At 39.2% G+C, this 17,484-nt stretch overlaps 1 protein-coding gene across 3 annotated transcripts in view; it reads left to right on the top strand.

Moving 5' to 3' along the window:
• The first annotated feature begins 5,964 nt into the window (after window positions 1-5,964).
• The window catches only part of RTN4 (reticulon 4), a 73,827-nt gene continuing 62,307 nt past the window's right edge, over window positions 5,965-17,484 (top strand). The window contains exon 1 of one of the 3 annotated variants that reach the window (XM_047852482.1): window positions 5,965-6,772. In XM_047852482.1, coding sequence (XP_047708438.1) covers window positions 6,214-6,772 — 559 coding nt within the window. In that variant the 5' untranslated portion in view covers window positions 5,965-6,213. The remainder of the gene's footprint in view (window positions 6,773-17,484) is intronic. The other 2 variants (XM_047852483.1, XM_047852485.1) reach the window with 2 other exon arrangements.

The raw sequence follows: 17,484 nt of genomic DNA, 5'->3' as shown, positions 1-17,484 counted from the left end.
GGCACTGTGAGATCATGACCTGAACCTAGATGAAGAGTTGGATGCTTAATCCAATCAGCCACCCAGGTGTCCCCATTTTGCTTAAAGACTTTTAATAACTCTTTACGTAGAGAATAATAGCTTCACTCTTTAGCATGGCATTTGAGACCCTTCATAGTCTGTATTTGATTTCTTTATTTGGTTTTATCTTCAGTCATTTTCTACCTCTCTAACCATACCTAATGTCTCTCTATGCCTTGAATCTATATTGGAGTTTAACTCCTCTTCCTCTATAGGTGCTATTTTCCCTTCATTAGATGCCTTCCCTTCTTTCTTTACCTTAAAAGAGTAGCACCTTTTATGAAGCCTTCCCAAACTCTGCTGGAATATGTCTGTTTCACTCTTTCTCTAATATATACATATATATATATATATATATATGTAGTATGAATTATATTGTATTAATTATGTAAGTATATAATATACATATTATATACTTATAGTATGAATTATAGTAATATATGTATATTCTATATATTCACATACATACATACACATATATATGAATATGTTTACACATATATGTGTATACATACCTATATATTTTTCTATAAACTAGATTATATGTTCCTTGATGGTAAGAAGTGTGTTTTATTTACCCTTTATCACCAGAACCTAGAAGCTCAATAGATTTTAGTTGAGTAAATGAGTCATGTTTATTGTAAAGCTAGTGACTACCTGGTTTCTATTTCCACTGAAAATAAAACAGCAGAAATTATACTTCAGTTTTTAGGTATTAGGAAGAATAGGTGAGATGCTAGAATGAGTTATTTATAACTGAGATCATTTTGTGAACTCTATTCTGTAGTTCTTTTTTCTCATGAGGATAGATTTTTATTTGTCTAAGATGCTTTAAGAATTTCTCTGCTTGGATTTGTGCTGCTAGATCAAAATTAATTTTCTTCTGAATCAAAAATAGTTTTATATTAGATCACAATAAATTTCACCAGAGAAATGATGCATATTGAATTTAGCCTAAGGGAATGCAGTATTAATGTGGAGGACCAAAGAAGGTTAAAGGAGAAAGACTAGGTTCAATTTTTTTTTTTTTAATTTTTTTTTCAACGTTTATTTATTTTTGGGACAGAGAGAGACAGAGCATGAACGGGGGAGGGGCAGAGAGAGAGGGAGACACAGAATCGGAAACAGGCTCCAGGCTCTGAGCCATCAGCCCAGAGCCTGACGCAGGGCTCGAACTCCCGGACCGGGAGATCGTGACCTGGCTGAAGTAGGACGCTTAACCGACTGCGCCACCCAGGTGCCCCAGACTAGGTTCAATTTTAAGTATGACTTTCACTTGGCTTTTATGTGATTTCTTCTTGGAACTTAAAAACTTGATTTTAGGTCCAACAGTAATTTTCTTTCTTTTTTCTTTTTTAATGTTTATTTATTTTTGAGAGAAAAAGCGAGAAAGAGAGAGCATGAATGGGGGAGGGGCAGAGAGGGAGGGAGACACAGAATCCGAAGCAGGCTCCAGGTTCTGAGCTGTCAGCACAGAGCTCCACACAGGCCTCTAACCCATGAACTGCGAGATTCTGACCTCAGTTGAAGTTGGATGCTTAACCAACTGAGCCACCCAGGTGTCCCAATAATTTTCAACACTTAACTAGCATGGCTGAAGATGTTGATCTTATAATACTTCTATTTCTATTCTCATTTTAGAATGAACTTAGTATAAGTCAAGATGTTAACCAGAACCATGAACTGCATTTCATGAAAAATGGTAGGGACAATGACAGCAAGTTTTTAGTTTTCCCCTTAGGACTGCCAACATGATGTTTCAGGTTTTGTTTTGTTTTGTTTTGTTTTGTTTTGTTTTTAAAGACAAAGGTTGAATGTAATTCAGTGGTGATCTTGAATATTGGCAAGTCATTTCCAGTAGACAAAAAGTTGTGCACAGCTCTTGATATAAGTTTGTCAGGAATTAACCTCTCATCTTTCTCCTGTGGTTGCTGAACCCACTCTACATATGTAGACAAGAATATAGCTATCCTATGCCTTTTAATTCTTTCATGGGGCATACATGATAGAAGGACAAATAACCTGTTCTGTGTACATGGATTAGGTATCAATTGAGCTTTCTGCAATAAGGTATAATATAGTAGAAACAGGATGGGATATTTCCTTAAGCGGTGAGTCTCCCTGAAAATGTCCAGGCACATTTGTGCTGAGTTGTTCAGTGCTGTATTCCATGTGCATGATGGAGAGTAAATACCCAATAAATATTTCATATATGAATGAGTAAAGCACAAAACAGATGATGTTTAAACTAGCTTTTGTTCTGTAATGAACCATCCCAAAAGGTAGTAGTTTAAAACAATGATTTATTACTTTTTATGATTCTGTGGGTTGGCTGCAGAATCTGAAATGGTCTCACATTTCTGGGACCTCAGCTCCCAGAGAGTCAGCTAGGTCTCTTTCCCCATGTGTATCTCATCTTTAGCCTCAGTATTCCAAGACAGTGAGAATAGAAGCTGCAGTGCCTTTGCTAGTTAGGCTTGGAACTCACTTCCAGAGCATTCTATTGGTCAAGAAAGTCACAAGGCCAGCTCAGAAGGGGTGGGGAAACTGACCCTACCTCTGAATGGGAGTTGTTGCAAAGAGTTTGTGGCTGTTTTTAATCTAGCACCGATGGTCAACTTTAAAAAACCTTCTGTAGGGAATTCTTGTAATGGTAAGGAAATTGGTCAAACTGATCTCCCAGATACCTTCCAACTCTGAGATTCTATAATTCCATCAGGAAGAATGGATTTCTTGTAGTGTTCTAACAGAACAGTTACTAACTTGTGGTATCTGAAAACTTTAATCTTCTACTTCTGGTAAGATAATTTCAAAAGTAATTCACTGAATAATTCTTTTTCTAACTATTATTATGATCAAGAATTTACATTCTTCCTTTAAGCATTTCAAATGCCCATCAGAATTATCTTGTTAGCGAGAGTGATATTTATATGTAGTTATCCTAATGTGTAACTAACTCTACTTTTGATTCTGGTATATCAGCAACAGTCTCCTTTCCTTATCCTTTGTTGATCATTCTACGAACACTGGGTAAACTCTTTACCCTTAATTCATCCATCAAATACTTACATTTTAGACGTCCCTGAGCTCAATAAGATTGTTATTTTTCTTCTGCTTCAGAGGAGAGTGCTTATATTATTGCCTCAATATTTACCATTTATTGTAAAAGTTGTAAATCTACCACTTTTCCATAATTATCCTTTTATGACACTTTTAATAAATTAAAGATATTCCCTTGAGACTATTTTAGTAATAGCAGGCACATATATATATGAATGTGGAGATATCATATAAGTAAGCAACTTACAAATAATATATGAAAACTGTAAAATTTTTCTATTAAGGAGTTTCAGAACAATTATAGTGGGGAAAACAGTACAGTGAAGACTGAACTACTGATAGCTAAATTGTTACATAATAGAAAAAGTTCATACCATAAAATTTTGCTAGTATATTTTTGTATGTGTATGCGGTTGAAGATCATATACATTTCTGATAATTTTTGACGAATACTTGAAACATGACTTTTAGTAATCATTGTAGGAATCTGTTTTGTTTAAAATTTTTAGTTTGGCCTTAAACTTTCCACCCCCAAATTCTACACTAATGTTTCTCTCTTCCTACTCTTCAAAAATGACACAAAATAAAAACCAAATAAACTCAAAGTACCTCAGCCATTTTGTAGAAATAAAACCAGTTGGTCTTTGTGGAATGGATATGCCAGGTCCTGAATGTCGTGGTGCTAACCGGATCAGGTAATGTTCCCAGGAAATCTCGTTCTACCCTTCCCTTCTTTTTTTTTTTAAATTTTTTTTTTTTCAACGTTTATTTATTTTTGGGACAGAGAGAGACAGAGCATGAACGGGGGAGGGGCAGAGAGAGAGGGAGACACAGAATCGGAAACAGGCTCCAGGCTCTGAGCCATCAGCCCAGAGCCTGACACGGGGCTCGAACTCCCGGACCGGGAGATCGTGACCTGGCTGAAGTCGGACGCTTAACCGACTGCGCCACCCAGGCGCCCCTCTACCCTTCCCTTCTTAAAGAATTAACACATTTTGTTTCTTAGAGCAATTTTAGATTTATAGAAAAATTGAACAGAAAGTACAGGGAGTACCATGCCCACTCTCCAACCATCCCCTATTACTAATATCTTGGTATGGTACAAGTGATGAACCAGTATTGATATATTATTAACTAACCTCCATTACATTAGGGTTCACTCTTTGTGATGGACAGTCAATGGGTTTTGCCAAAAGTATAATGTCATGTGTCCACCATTACAGTATCATACAGAATAATTCTGTTGCCCTAAAAATCTGTGTTCCACCTATTCATTTCTCCTTCCTTCTTCCCTAACCACTGCCTTTCCTTTTTAATACCTAAATTAAGCCTGGAGTAATATTAATTAGTTTGAGCTAAGAATTTACTTAAATAACCCTAATGATTCCCCATGGCAATCAGAATTTCTTAATTATTTAGACTAGCACTGCCCAAAAGAAATACATGATCATACATATATTTAAAATATTTTAGAAGCTACATTTAAAAAGTAAGAAAAAAAAGTGAAAACAATTTAATATACTTCTTCCAACACATCAACATCAACAGCATCAATTACAAAATGTAACCATACAGAAATTGAGATGTTTTAATTTTTTTTATAATGATACTCAAAATCTACTGTGCATTTTAAACTTATGGCACATCTCATTTCATGTAGTCATACTTCAAGTGCTCATTAGCCACAAGTGGCCAGTGACTAAGATATTGGACAGGGCAGGCCTAGACTGTGAGCAATCTGCAAGCAGGTCATCCTGTCTCCAGGGCCTCCAGAGTAGGAATGCAGTGAATATTTCTGTAAGATATACCAGAACCATAAAAGGGACTCTAACCCCTTTGCATGCTGATACTTGTATGTTCTGTGACCACTTTCCTTTAAACTCCCTCTCCCATTTTGGAAAAAGTAGAATGGGGATCATGCTCATTCCAGCATATCAAACAAACCAATACTGGGCTTCCTGACTCCCAGAAGGCCTGAATCATCTGAAATGTTGACTCATGAGCCTAAGGTGACTGAAATGTAATGTGAATCAAATTTGCCTTCCAAGGCATCGTTTTGTTTCCACTTTCTTCTCTCTCTCTCTTTGGGTGACTCATCTTTCTACCATGTGAGTCCAGCAGCAGGCAGATCCCAAAACCGTCCTGGAAGGAGATGAGACGAGTTTGAAATGATTTTAGTCCTCCAGACTGTCCAAGCCCAACTCTGTTTTGCCTACTTCATCCAGGGCCTGCAGTTTGAATAGAGAACAACCTTAAAGCTGTCAAAAAAATTTCTTTTAAGGAGGTTGCAGGTAGTAGTGATGAGTTGGTCTGGTGATTGAAGTTTGAAAAAATGTAATCTTTTTATTTCAAAAATTTTTAATTCTTAGTGTATACATAAATCTTTAGGGCCTACTTCATAGTACATTTCTCAACCCTGGGATTTTCCTTTCCTGGGAGGAAAGTTACCACCCCCAGTCCCCCAGGATAACGCTCTTCCGGGGGTGCGGAGCCAAGAACCTCTCGGATCCTTCAGGGCAGACCGCCAGCCCTACCGCACGCTTATGGAGCCCTAGGGCCGCAGGCAGACCTCCAGCTCCAAGACAAGTAGAGACCCCGGCCCAACCCGCGAGTACCCAAGGTGAAGGGTGGGTCTCCCAGCCCCAAGCCCCACCCATCGAAACCACCCCAGCCGGTAGGAGAGAGGAAGTGCAAAAAGCCCCACCCACTTTTCTCTCTTTCTCTTTCCATTGGGCCAGCTGGTTGCCCATCGTCTCTATCCCGTAGCCGATTGGCTCTCTCCCTCCCGCGCCAGACCCTGCCTCTCCCCGCCAGGGAGGGTAAGTCACGCCAAACTGGGCGGAGAATCTGCTGGCCTGTCTCCTTCGCTCGTCTGGGCGGTGGCGGCAACTGGGGACTGGGCGGGTGGCGCATCACGGGCGCGGAGGCAGGAGGAGCAGTCTCATTGTTCCGGGAGCTGTCGCCACTGCAGGTCCCTGGGCTTGTTCGGCCCTGCCCCTCTCAGTCCTCCCCAACCCCCACAACCGCCCGCGGCTCTGAAGAGAAGCGTCCCGTGGAGCCAGCAGCTGCAGCATCATCTCCGACCCGCAAGCCATGGAAGACATGGACCAGTCGCCTCTGGTCTCCTCGTCGTCGGACAGCCCACCCCGGCCTCAGCCCCCGTTCAAGTACCAGTTCGTGAGGGAGCCCGAGGACGAGGAGGAAGACGAGGAGGAAGACGAGGAGGACGAGGACGAGGACTTAGAGGAGCTGGAGGTGCTGGAGAGGAAGCCCGCCGCTGGGCTGTCGGCAGCCCCAGTGCCCACCGCCCCCGCCGCTGGCGCGCCCCTGCTGGACTTCGGCAGTGACTTCGTGCCTCCGGCGCCCCGGGGGCCACTGCCGGCCGCGCCCCCCGCAGCCCCGGAGCGGCCGCCGTCTTGGGACCCGAGCCCTGTGTCGCCCTCGGTGCCCGCGCCATCCCTGCCCTCCGCTGCCGCAGCCTCGCCCTCCAAGCTCCCCGAGGACGATGAGCCTCCGGCCCGGCCTCCTCCTCCTCCCCCGGCCAGCGTGAGCCCCCAGGCCGAGCCCGTGTGGACCCCACCCGCCCCGGCCCCCGCCGCGCCCCCCTCCACCCCGGCCGCGCCCAAGCGCAGGGGCTCCTCAGGCTCAGTGGGTGAGTGCCGTGCCCTTACTCCTCGCGCAGTCCCTCGCGCCCTCTGTCTTTTGTGTGCACCCCCAGATGCCTCGGGCGGAGCCCTCCTCTCCGGCCCCGAGGGGCTTTGTCCGTGGACCTTGGGGCGAAGGCGCCCCCGCTGGTGGGAGCCGCCAGGAGCAGGGTGGGGCGGCCGAGGAAACCCGGGCTTGTTCTTTATTGTCTGTCTCGGTATCGGGGAACACGTGCACCCCGTCGGCTCCCGGCTTCTTCCCCATAGTCCCTATCCCTCTGCGTCCCGGAAGTTAGGCATCCACCCCTAATAGGAGCTGGGTTTGTATCGAGGAACTAGGGTTGTGCGTTGGGCTGGCTAGGTTCCCGGGTGAGGATGGAAAGGCCTTGGCGCCCTTAATCTTTTGTCTCCCAGGCTGGGTCATTCCTAGGGAAAAGGCGCAGTTTCGCTGCTAGTCTGTTTGCCAACGTTGAGCCCTGGACCCCCTCCTCACCTCCCTGGCTTGGGTGGCCCCCTAGCACCTCATCCCCCTCCCTCTCGATTCTTGGCGCTGGTGGGGAGCTGGCCCAGTGGAAAACATCCACACTGACCCAACTGCAGTGACGGGAGAGCGCCTCCAGTGGTGTGGCGCGTGGAGAATTGGGAAGGCCAGAGTTCTGGCAAAGTCCTGGCACCGCCCAGTTTATCCGGGTTGTGATGTGGCGACTCCCTAGCTAAACCGAGCCTGGGAAGTGGGATCTGGGCATTTGAGTTGAGGCCCGAGGGGAGCAGTTCTGCCAGGGTCTTAGCTGCAGAATGAGACGGATTGCTGTTGCTGTGGTTTAGGCTCTCGATGCATTATAATGAATCCGTAGAGGAAAAAGGCAAAATGGTTGACGTTCTTAAAGAAGAGGAAACCTGTGGATTTTTTGCCGCGAATAGGCCAATTGAATTTGTGGCAGATTTGTCAGGAGCCTTTAATACAATGTTTTGAGACAGATGTTTTCTTGTAGTGGTTAGAAATACTATTTCTTAGAAGTTCTATGTTTTAGGTCGACAGAGACAAATCTGCATAGTTTATAAATAGTTTCCAAATCTTTTCATTCACTTTAGTACCTGATTGTATTTTTTTTTTAAAGGAACATTGTTTTATTACCTTTTTCATTTTGGGAAATTGTTTATTTTGGAAGAGAAAAAAAATCAAGTTTGTTAGAGATGTTAAATCTTATTAGACAAGTTACTAGTTTATTAACATGTAGCTTGTTACTTTGGGGACAAAGTGTCCCACCAGCAGTAGGATCTTTCTTAATGCATAAAAGGGCAAGAATCAAGTAGTTTAACTGCCTGCTGAGAAATCTTCATAGCTTTATCGGATTTTAGAAATAGTTCGTTTTCTAGAAGAAGAAAATCAATCTGAGATCACACAGAAAATACATATATTTTTCAGTTCGTTTCTCCACAGCAGTAAAATAAGCCATTTGTGATGTTTCTGAATAACATTTTGATGACACACCCCAAAGCATTAATCAAAACAATAATCATTACACTAAAGATATTAGAAGATGACGAGTAACACGATTTTTTCTTTTCCTGAGTCAAAAACACATTTAAGAGAACTAAAGTGAGGTAGAATAATATAAAGTAGTAAATTTGCAAATGGGCAGTTTAAGGATTAACAAAAGCATACTAATTTGTCATCTTGTATTCCAATATGGAAACATGAGAAGGGTTCTGATTTTTGAACATTTGGGATTCAGGAGGTGACAGCATTCTCGGAATTTTGACTTTCAGAATACTAAGTTTGGAAGACAAAGGAGAAAGGATATTGCCTACTCAGGGACTCTTACCTTTATATGGTTCCCTAATTCTGTATTTATGATACCTGTTTAGAAACTTTAGTTGCCTTAGTGAACCGCTGAACATCACGATTATAGTCATGGATAGTTAAACCATTTTAGTGAGTCTCAGGTTCTTAACAGTTTATTCATTCATTCAACTGAGACAGGTTCTGTTCTGGGCTATGAGGGTATAGCAATGAACAAGACACATATGCTCCCTATGCAGGGAGTATAGATAATAAGCACATAAATAAGAAACTCAGAATAGTGGTAAGTGTTACGAGGAAAATAAATTGGATGATGGCATGGAAAATTACTGAGGTGTGGTGGGGGGGGGGGTGCCTTTTAAGTAGTGTGGCACTGAGAAAGGCCTTTCTGAGGAGGTGAGATTTTAAGCTGCAGATAAAAATTTCCAAGCAACCCTCAAGGAGGCAAAAGCCTTGAGGCAGGAATTAGCTTTGGGTGTTTGAAAGTCTAGTAAGACTAATGAAAAAAGCTGGAGAGAGAGTGGTGTAACGTGAGGGTGGGGAGGTGGGCTACACTTAGCTCATTTGGGGTCTCTAATAGGCCATTGTAAAAAGTTTTTTTTTTTTTTAATTATTTTAGAAATATACTCTTTAATAATTATATTGTGATTTGAAACAAAAATACAGTTTGAAGGTTTAGAGGAACCAAGAGGACTGATGTGAGTAAAGACAAGGTGAGAGACGTGCAGAGCATGGTTCAAAACAGACCAGCCCTATGGGAAGAGGGTTATATTTACTGAGTTAGGCAGTCTCCTGACACTTGTGCATTTAACATTGTTTACATTATTTTTGAATAAGTTTGAATTTTGTTGTTTACTGTTCTTGGAACATCCCCATTGTACAGTAATGAAATGAGATGGAAGCCTCTCACTTGACCATTTTCCATGGAGAAACATTTGGCTTCAAGTTGAAAAGGTGCTTGGTTAATGGGCTTTGAAGGTACTCCAGGGAAATGCTGCATAAAAATTGCATTGAGAGAAATGTAAACATCATTAACAATGACATTGCACTGGCCTTTGGGCATGTTCTAAACCAGTGTTAATTAAGATTGAAAACTTGCAGTAGATCTGGATTCTGAGGGGTATTGAATACTAAATTAAGGTATTGGGGTTTTATTATCCTGTTTTTATCCATGCTCTGCCATCCACAGTTGCTCTTGGTTTTGGTAATTTATATTATGAAACAAAAAATGTTTTTGTTATTGTTTCCAAAATGTAAAAGTTCTTTCATTATTTTTCTCTTTTGTCCTGAATTACTGCTTTACGCATTGTGTGGCCATTGGAGATTATTGAACTGAGGCATGCCATTGTTAAAGCAGTGTTAAAAAAGTGAATTAACGACAGTACTCAAGTTAGGTTGGAAAGAAAAACAGAACTATTTAGAATGCTTTTGCAAGTGTTTTGAAAGAGGTGAGTAGAGCCTGAACTAGTTTACTACTACCTTCAGTCAGTGAAAATGGAATAGAAGGGAAGAATATAAGAAACTCTAAGAAGTAGGATTTTTTTGGCTGCAAATCTCAATTTTTATAGTTAGGTTAAAAAAAGGTTTTATGAAAGAAGAATTGATAGAGCTTGGAGGCAGGGGATGTAAATACAAAGAAAGTGTTGGGGCTTACTAAATCAATTTCAGAGACTGTCCAAATTTGTTAATTGCAATGGACATTTGTATAGAATTGAATATTGCTCGTAAGTATAGTTTATGGCTTGGGACTAAAAATTACTAGTCTTTTATGAAGTCATTTATTATATGATCATGTGTATTGGCATAGGAGCACATAGTAGAAATGCTAAAAGATTTTGAGTGATGTATAGTTTAAATCTTAAGTACTAGTTCTTAATACAAAGGCTAATTGAACAGTGATATGCATTTCTAGGAAGCAGGTGCCTCTAAAGAAGGAACTCTCATGCCCTATCCATTCCCCATCCTACTTTGAAATTGGAATCAAGGTAAAGAACTGATGAATTTACAGATTCGGAATAGTTACTCTTGTTAAGCCATTTCTAATTTTGGACTAGGAATAAAAGTTGGTAACGGTGGTATGCTCCTTATGGATAAGTTACGTTACGTTTTAGGTTGGTTCATAGGAAGCTCCACGTCAAATGTCAAATCGTTTTTAGTAACTGGCAGACTCCCTCAAACCATTTTAAAATGAAATGATGAATATATTTTGTACCTTTGATAAATAACCTCAGTATGAGTAGTAGTATTTAAAAACAGGCTATTTTAGCACTATATCCCTCTAAACTTAGAAGATTTGCTATCTTATATGAAATATTTCTAAAAAGGAGCAAGTATATTATCTATTGTCTATAATTGGCTCTGTTTTATATGTAGTTATTTCATAATCTCCCTAAAAGCAGTTTATTTGAAACACTGCTGATACAAGGCCCCAAATTAAATGGCACATTTTAAAGGTACTTTGCTAGCCCAGGAAAAGGTACCAAGTGGATGATATTTCTTGATCCTTTACTGAAACTTCTAATTAAGTAGAAGTCAGTGTTGTAGACATATCACTCTTATACTATATTCTTTGATACTTTTTGTTCCTTTTCTAAATATAGACCCTAGAAGGTCCCTCTGGGTGTGGCAGCACCAGTAATGAGAACTGTAAGGGCAGACCATAATTCATCAGTGTTTATATGGGTAAATGTGACTTTTGTGGTTAGCTAGTATAGGACATAGGCATGCAAAATGGTGGGACGCAGCTTTACTGATGCTGAGGTCTTCTCACACTGATGGCTTCATCATTCTTTTAAACTCTAAAGAAGGAGTTAATAATTTTACATTTAAGTGGTTGGTTTTTTTGTTTTTTGGAATGGTGATTATTATTATTTTTTTAGAAGTAGATCTAAAGTTTATTCATTTATTTTGAGAGAGAGAAGAGTGCACCCTTGCGCATGTGAGCTGAGGAGAGGCAGAGCGAGAGGGAGAGAGAATCCCAAGAAGGCTCTGTGCTGTCAGTGCAGAGTCCTGTGTGGGGCTCAGTCTTACCAACTGTGAGGTCATGACCTGAGCTGAATGAAGAGAGAGGGAGAGAGAATCCCAAGAAGGCTCTGTGCTGTTAGTGCAGAGTCCTGTGTGGGGCTCAGTCTTACCAACTGTGAGATGATGACCTGAGCTGAATCAAGAGTCCAAGGCTTAACTGAGTCACCCAGACACCTCTAAATGGTGATTATTTTTAAGTATTCTAATAACATTCTATATATGTATCATACTGTATATGGTAATAGTATGTTTACTTATTTCTATTCTTTGCCAGACTATATGCTCCTTGAGGAAAGGGGCTATATAACTTTTTTTAAAATATTTTTTTTTAATGTTTGTTTAGTTTTGAGAGAGAGATTGAGAGAGAGTGAGCACGGGAGGGGCATAGGGAAAAGGAGACAGAGGATTCCAAGCAGGCTCTGTGCTGACTGCAGAGAGCCAGATACCGGGGCTTGAACTCAGGAACTGTGAGATCATGACTTCAGCCAAAGTCGGACGCTTAACTGACTGAGCCACCCAGGTGCCCCTGAACATTTTTCTCTTGAGGAAAAAGACTACGTGACATATCTTTACTGTTGATCACAGTGCATTAGATGTGGTGTTGGCACTCAGAGATTTGTTGAATGGATCTGATATTATGGATGTAAACTGATATTATGGATGTATAGTCCTAGAAGTACAATATATTCTCAATAAAAATCATATGAATGAAAGCATTTATTTACATATACAAGGTATATGGATGTTCCATATTTTATTCAATCAGTCTCTTATGGATAGTTAATTAGGTTGTTTCTCAACTTTGTTACAGATAATGTTGCTATGCACTTATATATATTTCTTTGGGAATACATGCTGTTATATATATATTGTGGGATAAATTCATGCAAGTAGAATTACTGGTTCAAAGGGTATGTGCATTTAAAATGTTGATAAGTAATGCTGAATTGTATTGCAAAGTTACTGCAACCTCTATTCCCACCAATAATGTGTTTAAAGTACCTTTTTCCTTATGCCTTTATAAACACAGTGTATTGGTAATCTAGTGAATGGTTTAGCAAATTTTCTTTTTTTTAATTTACATTTCAGAGTATTTTTTGGCATAGGTGCCAGTAACTTTTTTCTGATCACAGCTTTTGCTTATTCTTTTGGGTTTTTGTTCTTACAGTTGTAGGAACACTTGATGTATTGTAAGGAAATTAGCATTTTGTTGTGTCCTGAAAACTTTTTTTCATGATTTGTTGTTTGTATTTTGACCTTCAGTATATTTTTTGCATAAATTTTAAGTAATCACATTTAAGTATCATTTTCTTTTATGCCTTTGAATCATACGAGTCATTGAGTTTAATGTAATTCTTAGAAAGTCCTTCTCTAAGATTGTAAAAATTTCTCCCATGTTTTTTGTTAGTACTTCCATGATTTTTATGATTTCATTTTAATATTTGATTCTTTCATTATCTGTAGCTTATTTTGTTGTAGAAAGTGAAGTAGTGATATAATTTTATTTTTCAATATGATATCTCATTTGTCCCAACACCATTTGTTGAATCATCCATCTTTACTATTTAGATATGCCACTTTTGTCATATACTTGTATTATCGGTGAAATATTTCCTCTTTTCCATTTCTTTGTCTTTTCATGTATAGGTATCAGACTGTTTTAATTGCTATAACTTTCCAATGAAATGATAGCTGATAGGGCTTTTCCAGAATTATTTTTTCTGGCTATCTGCTTTTTACCTGATCTTTAAAATTTGTTTATTTAATTCCCTCTCCCTCTGTTGAAATTACAGTGGGGCTACATTGCATTTAATCATTAATTTAGGGGAAAATTGATATTTTTTTGGACCAGTATTATGTATTTTTCTACAAACACAGTTTTTATTAACCTGTATTTTTTTAACCTGTATTTTTAAAAATTAGTTTGTAATTATGTGAAATACAGGCTTTAAAAAGTAATTATTAAATACTATAGCCTGCTTAGTATAAGACACTTGATATACTGGGTTATATAGATATTTGGACCCCTCTTTTCAGTTAATTATAGATAGACAGGTAAAGAAAGAAATCTTGCTTTTTTATTTCTAAAAAAACCAAAAAACAAAAAAAACCTTGTTTTGAGAAGGGGAGAAACATTTTCTATACTCTCGTAGTATAGAGCTATGGCTACTAAATATTGGACTATTGTTTTAGCAGTCTCTAAATTCTTAAATTTAGAGAGGGCCTTAAGTGGTCCTCTAGTTTTAAGGAAAAACATGATTTCTTTAATAGTTTGTTCTTCCCATTGATGGAATTGTTACCATAGGTGAAGAAGGCTTATAAAGTTTTGTTATTCAAACAAATTTAGCGGTTGTTTGGTTATGTTAGTATTCCCTTGAAGTTCAACATTAGTTAAAAAATTAGCCTACTCCTTTTCCTTTTCCTTTCCTTTTTTTTTTTTTTTTTTAAATTTTTTTTTCAACGTTTATTTATTTTTGGGATAGAGAGAGACAGAGCATGAACGGGGGAGGGGCAGAGAGAGAGGGAGACACAGAATCGGAAACAGGCTCCAGGCTCCGAGCCATCAGCCCAGAGCCCGACGCGGGGCTCGAACTCCCGGACCGCGAGATCGTGACCTGGCTGAAGTCGGACGCTTAACCGACTGCGCCACCCAGGCGCCCCCTTTTTTTTTTTTTTTTTTAAGCAATGCTTAGGGCTAAATATGGGGACAAAAAGATGAGTAGAGGTTGTACTTAAGAGAGGCATAGGTAGCAGATTAAGGGAAAAACACAAGTTCCTAGTTGTAAAGAATTTTCTGCTGTCTTAAAACTGGAGGAGCCTTGTGATTGTACTATAGGGATAGTCATAAACTTACCTACTTGTCAACAGCTTTTGTGAAAAGAGAAAAAACCTTAATTGAGTTCTAGGTCAGTCTGCATATTTTTTCTTCAGTTTTACAGATTGACTTGTAAACTTGAGTAGTTGGAAGGTGCCATTATTAAATTTACTTATATTAGTGTTTTGACAGTGCTAGGTAAAGCAACCTAAAGCATTAAAAACATTTTTTTAAGTTACTGGTGTCTTTGATCCCAGAAAAGAAGGGAATTTCCTTTTGAAAAATTTTCTTTTTCTTTGTTCTAAGAAAGTTGTTAAACATGCTTAAACCATGCCTTTAAAACTTCTCAGTCTCGCGGCACCTGGGTGGCTCAGTTGGTTGAGCCTCTGGTTTCGGCTCAGGTCATGATCTCACAGTTTGTGAGTTTGAGCCCCGCGTTGGGCTCTGTGCTGACAACGCGGAGCCTGGAGCCTGCTTCGGAGTCTGTCTCCCTCACTCTCTGCCCCTCCCCAACTCATGCTCTGCCTCTTTCTCTCTAAGGAATAAATAAACATTAAAATAAAAAAAATTAAACTTCTCAGTCTCAACTAATCATCATTTTTAAATTATAGAAAGGTTTACTATTCTATCAAGTTCTGATATTCTGGTATTTTAATTTTTATACAAAACAATTTGATGAAAACTTAGGTACTTTTGCTTATATAAGGTGAATTATGAAAATCAGAACTTAGGACATCATATATTTCATTATGTAATGTTTTATAGGCCGTTCTACACTACATAATACAGATATGCTATAAGGATTTGGGCTTTAAGATATCACTTTGAACAAGGACTGAAAAACTACCTTTTACCAACATACTTTCTCATTTACTCATTCTTATCCCACCAAGCTTTCTTTTGACCTTACTAAAATTTTGTTAGTGAAACATGTTCAGCATGAGCTATAGTTAGTTAGCATTGATAGAATCAAATATACATATTTTAATTGCTGTAAGAGTTGTGGATAAAACTGATTAAAATTGCTTCAGTATATAGAATTTTAGTGTGCTTACATTGCCATATCTCTCTTTTGAAGGGATTTTAAAAATTATACTTCTCGTATGGAAAATTCCAAACATAGAGACAGAATAATGAAAGAAACTTGATTAGCTGTCACTGAGCCCCAGTAGCCATCGACCCATGGTCAATCCTACCAATCCCACACCCTCATAAATATTTCATTATGTATTTTGCAAACTGTAACTACTTTGCAAAACATAACCGCAACACTAAATAATCAAATGTTTCCCCAACATATTTAACAAAAATTAATGTCTTCAAATATCCAGCTAGTGTTTATATGTCATAAATGGTCTTTTTGTTTGTTTGTTTGTTTGTTTGTTTTTATCACGGTGTTTTAAGAAATCAGAATCCAAGGGCACCTGGGTGGCTCACCTGCTTAAGCCTCTGACTCTTGATTTCAGCTCAGGTCATGCATAATCTCTCATGGGTTCATGGTTTCATGGGTTCAAACTTCATATTGGGCTCTTCACTGGCAGCAGGGAGCCTGCTTGGGATACTCTCTCTCTGCCTTGCTTGTGCTTGCTTGCTCTCTCTGTCCCTCAAAATAAATAAATAAACTTAAAAAAATCAGAATCTGAAGAAGGTCTACATATTAAAATGGTTTGATTTCAGGTGCCTAGGTGGCTCAGTCGATTAAGTTTCTGACTTTGGCTCAGGTCATGATTTCATGGCTCATGAGTTCAAGCCCCATGTGCTGACAGCTCAGAGCCTGGAGTCTCCTTCAGATTCTGTGTGTCTCTCTCTCTGCCCCTCCCCTGCTTATGCGTGTGCGCTCTCTCTCTCTCTCTCTCTCTCAAAAATAAACATTAAAAAAATAATAAAATGGATTGATTTGTTTTATAAGTCTTATTGACTGTCCCTTGTTTGTGTGCACTGTCTCTCCAAAATTTATTTGTTGAAGAATGCTCATATACTTTTTTTCATTTTAATGTTATTTTATTTTTTTATTTTTAAATGCTTATTTATTTATTTTGAGAGAGAACATGCATGTGTAAGCGGGAGAGGGGCAGAGGAGGGAGAGAGAATCTGAAGTAGGCTCCACAGTGTCAGCACAGAGCCTGACACATGGTTTGGTCCCACAAACCAGGAGATCATGACCTGAGCAGAAATCAAGAGTCAGAGGCCTAGCTAACTGAGCCACCCAGGCACCCCTTTGTGTTTTTTATTAAGATATAATTTACATGCAATAAAATGCATAGATCTTAAGTTTTAACAGTTTTGTGTTCTGACAAGTGCGTCCACTCATTGACTCACTGCTGTCAAGATGTAGAACATTTATATCATCCCCAAAAGATCCCTTGGGCCCTTAGTAGTCAGTTCAGTTGAATTCTTGTTCTGTCCTTCTTCCAACTCCCCAATCCCAACAACACTGTTCTGATTTCTTTCACCACAGATTAATTTTGCCTGTTTGTTCCTATTCACATGATGCTATGTAACAGGCAAAATGCATCATGTGAATGGAATCATACAGCATGTACTCTCCTATGATTACTTGCATTAAGTATGTGTTTAAGATTTACCATTGATGTTGCAGGTCTCAGTAATTTCCTTTTTACCACTAAGTAGTATTCCATGATAGGAGTATACCACAGTTTAATTTTTCATTCACTTGTTGATGGACATATGGATTATTTATAGCTTCTGGCTGTTATGAACAAAAGAATGCCATGAACATTCTTATACAGGCCTTTCTGTGAACATATGTTTTCATTTCTCTTGGGTAAAGAGAGTAGAATTGAGTACCCAACTGAGTAACCAGCTAAGTTATGGGCTAAGTATATATTTATAAGAAATTGCCAAACAGTTCTCCAAAGTGGTTCCACTTCCATCAGCAATATACGAGAGTTCTGGTGGCTTCACATTCTCAACAACAGTTGATATCAGTCTTTTTAACTTTAGCCATTTTAGTGGGTATGTAATTATATCTCATTGTGGTGGTAATTTAGATCTCCCAAATCACTAATGAATGAGAGGACTTTTACATGTTTGTTGGCTACCTGTATATTTTCTTT

This window comes from Prionailurus viverrinus, chromosome A3, assembly GCF_022837055.1.
Source record: "Prionailurus viverrinus isolate Anna chromosome A3, UM_Priviv_1.0, whole genome shotgun sequence".
In the NCBI taxonomy this organism is placed as follows: domain Eukaryota; kingdom Metazoa; phylum Chordata; class Mammalia; order Carnivora; family Felidae; genus Prionailurus; species Prionailurus viverrinus.
Note: the sequence above shows the minus strand (reverse complement) of the source record. Positions and strands in the feature narration are given on the sequence as shown.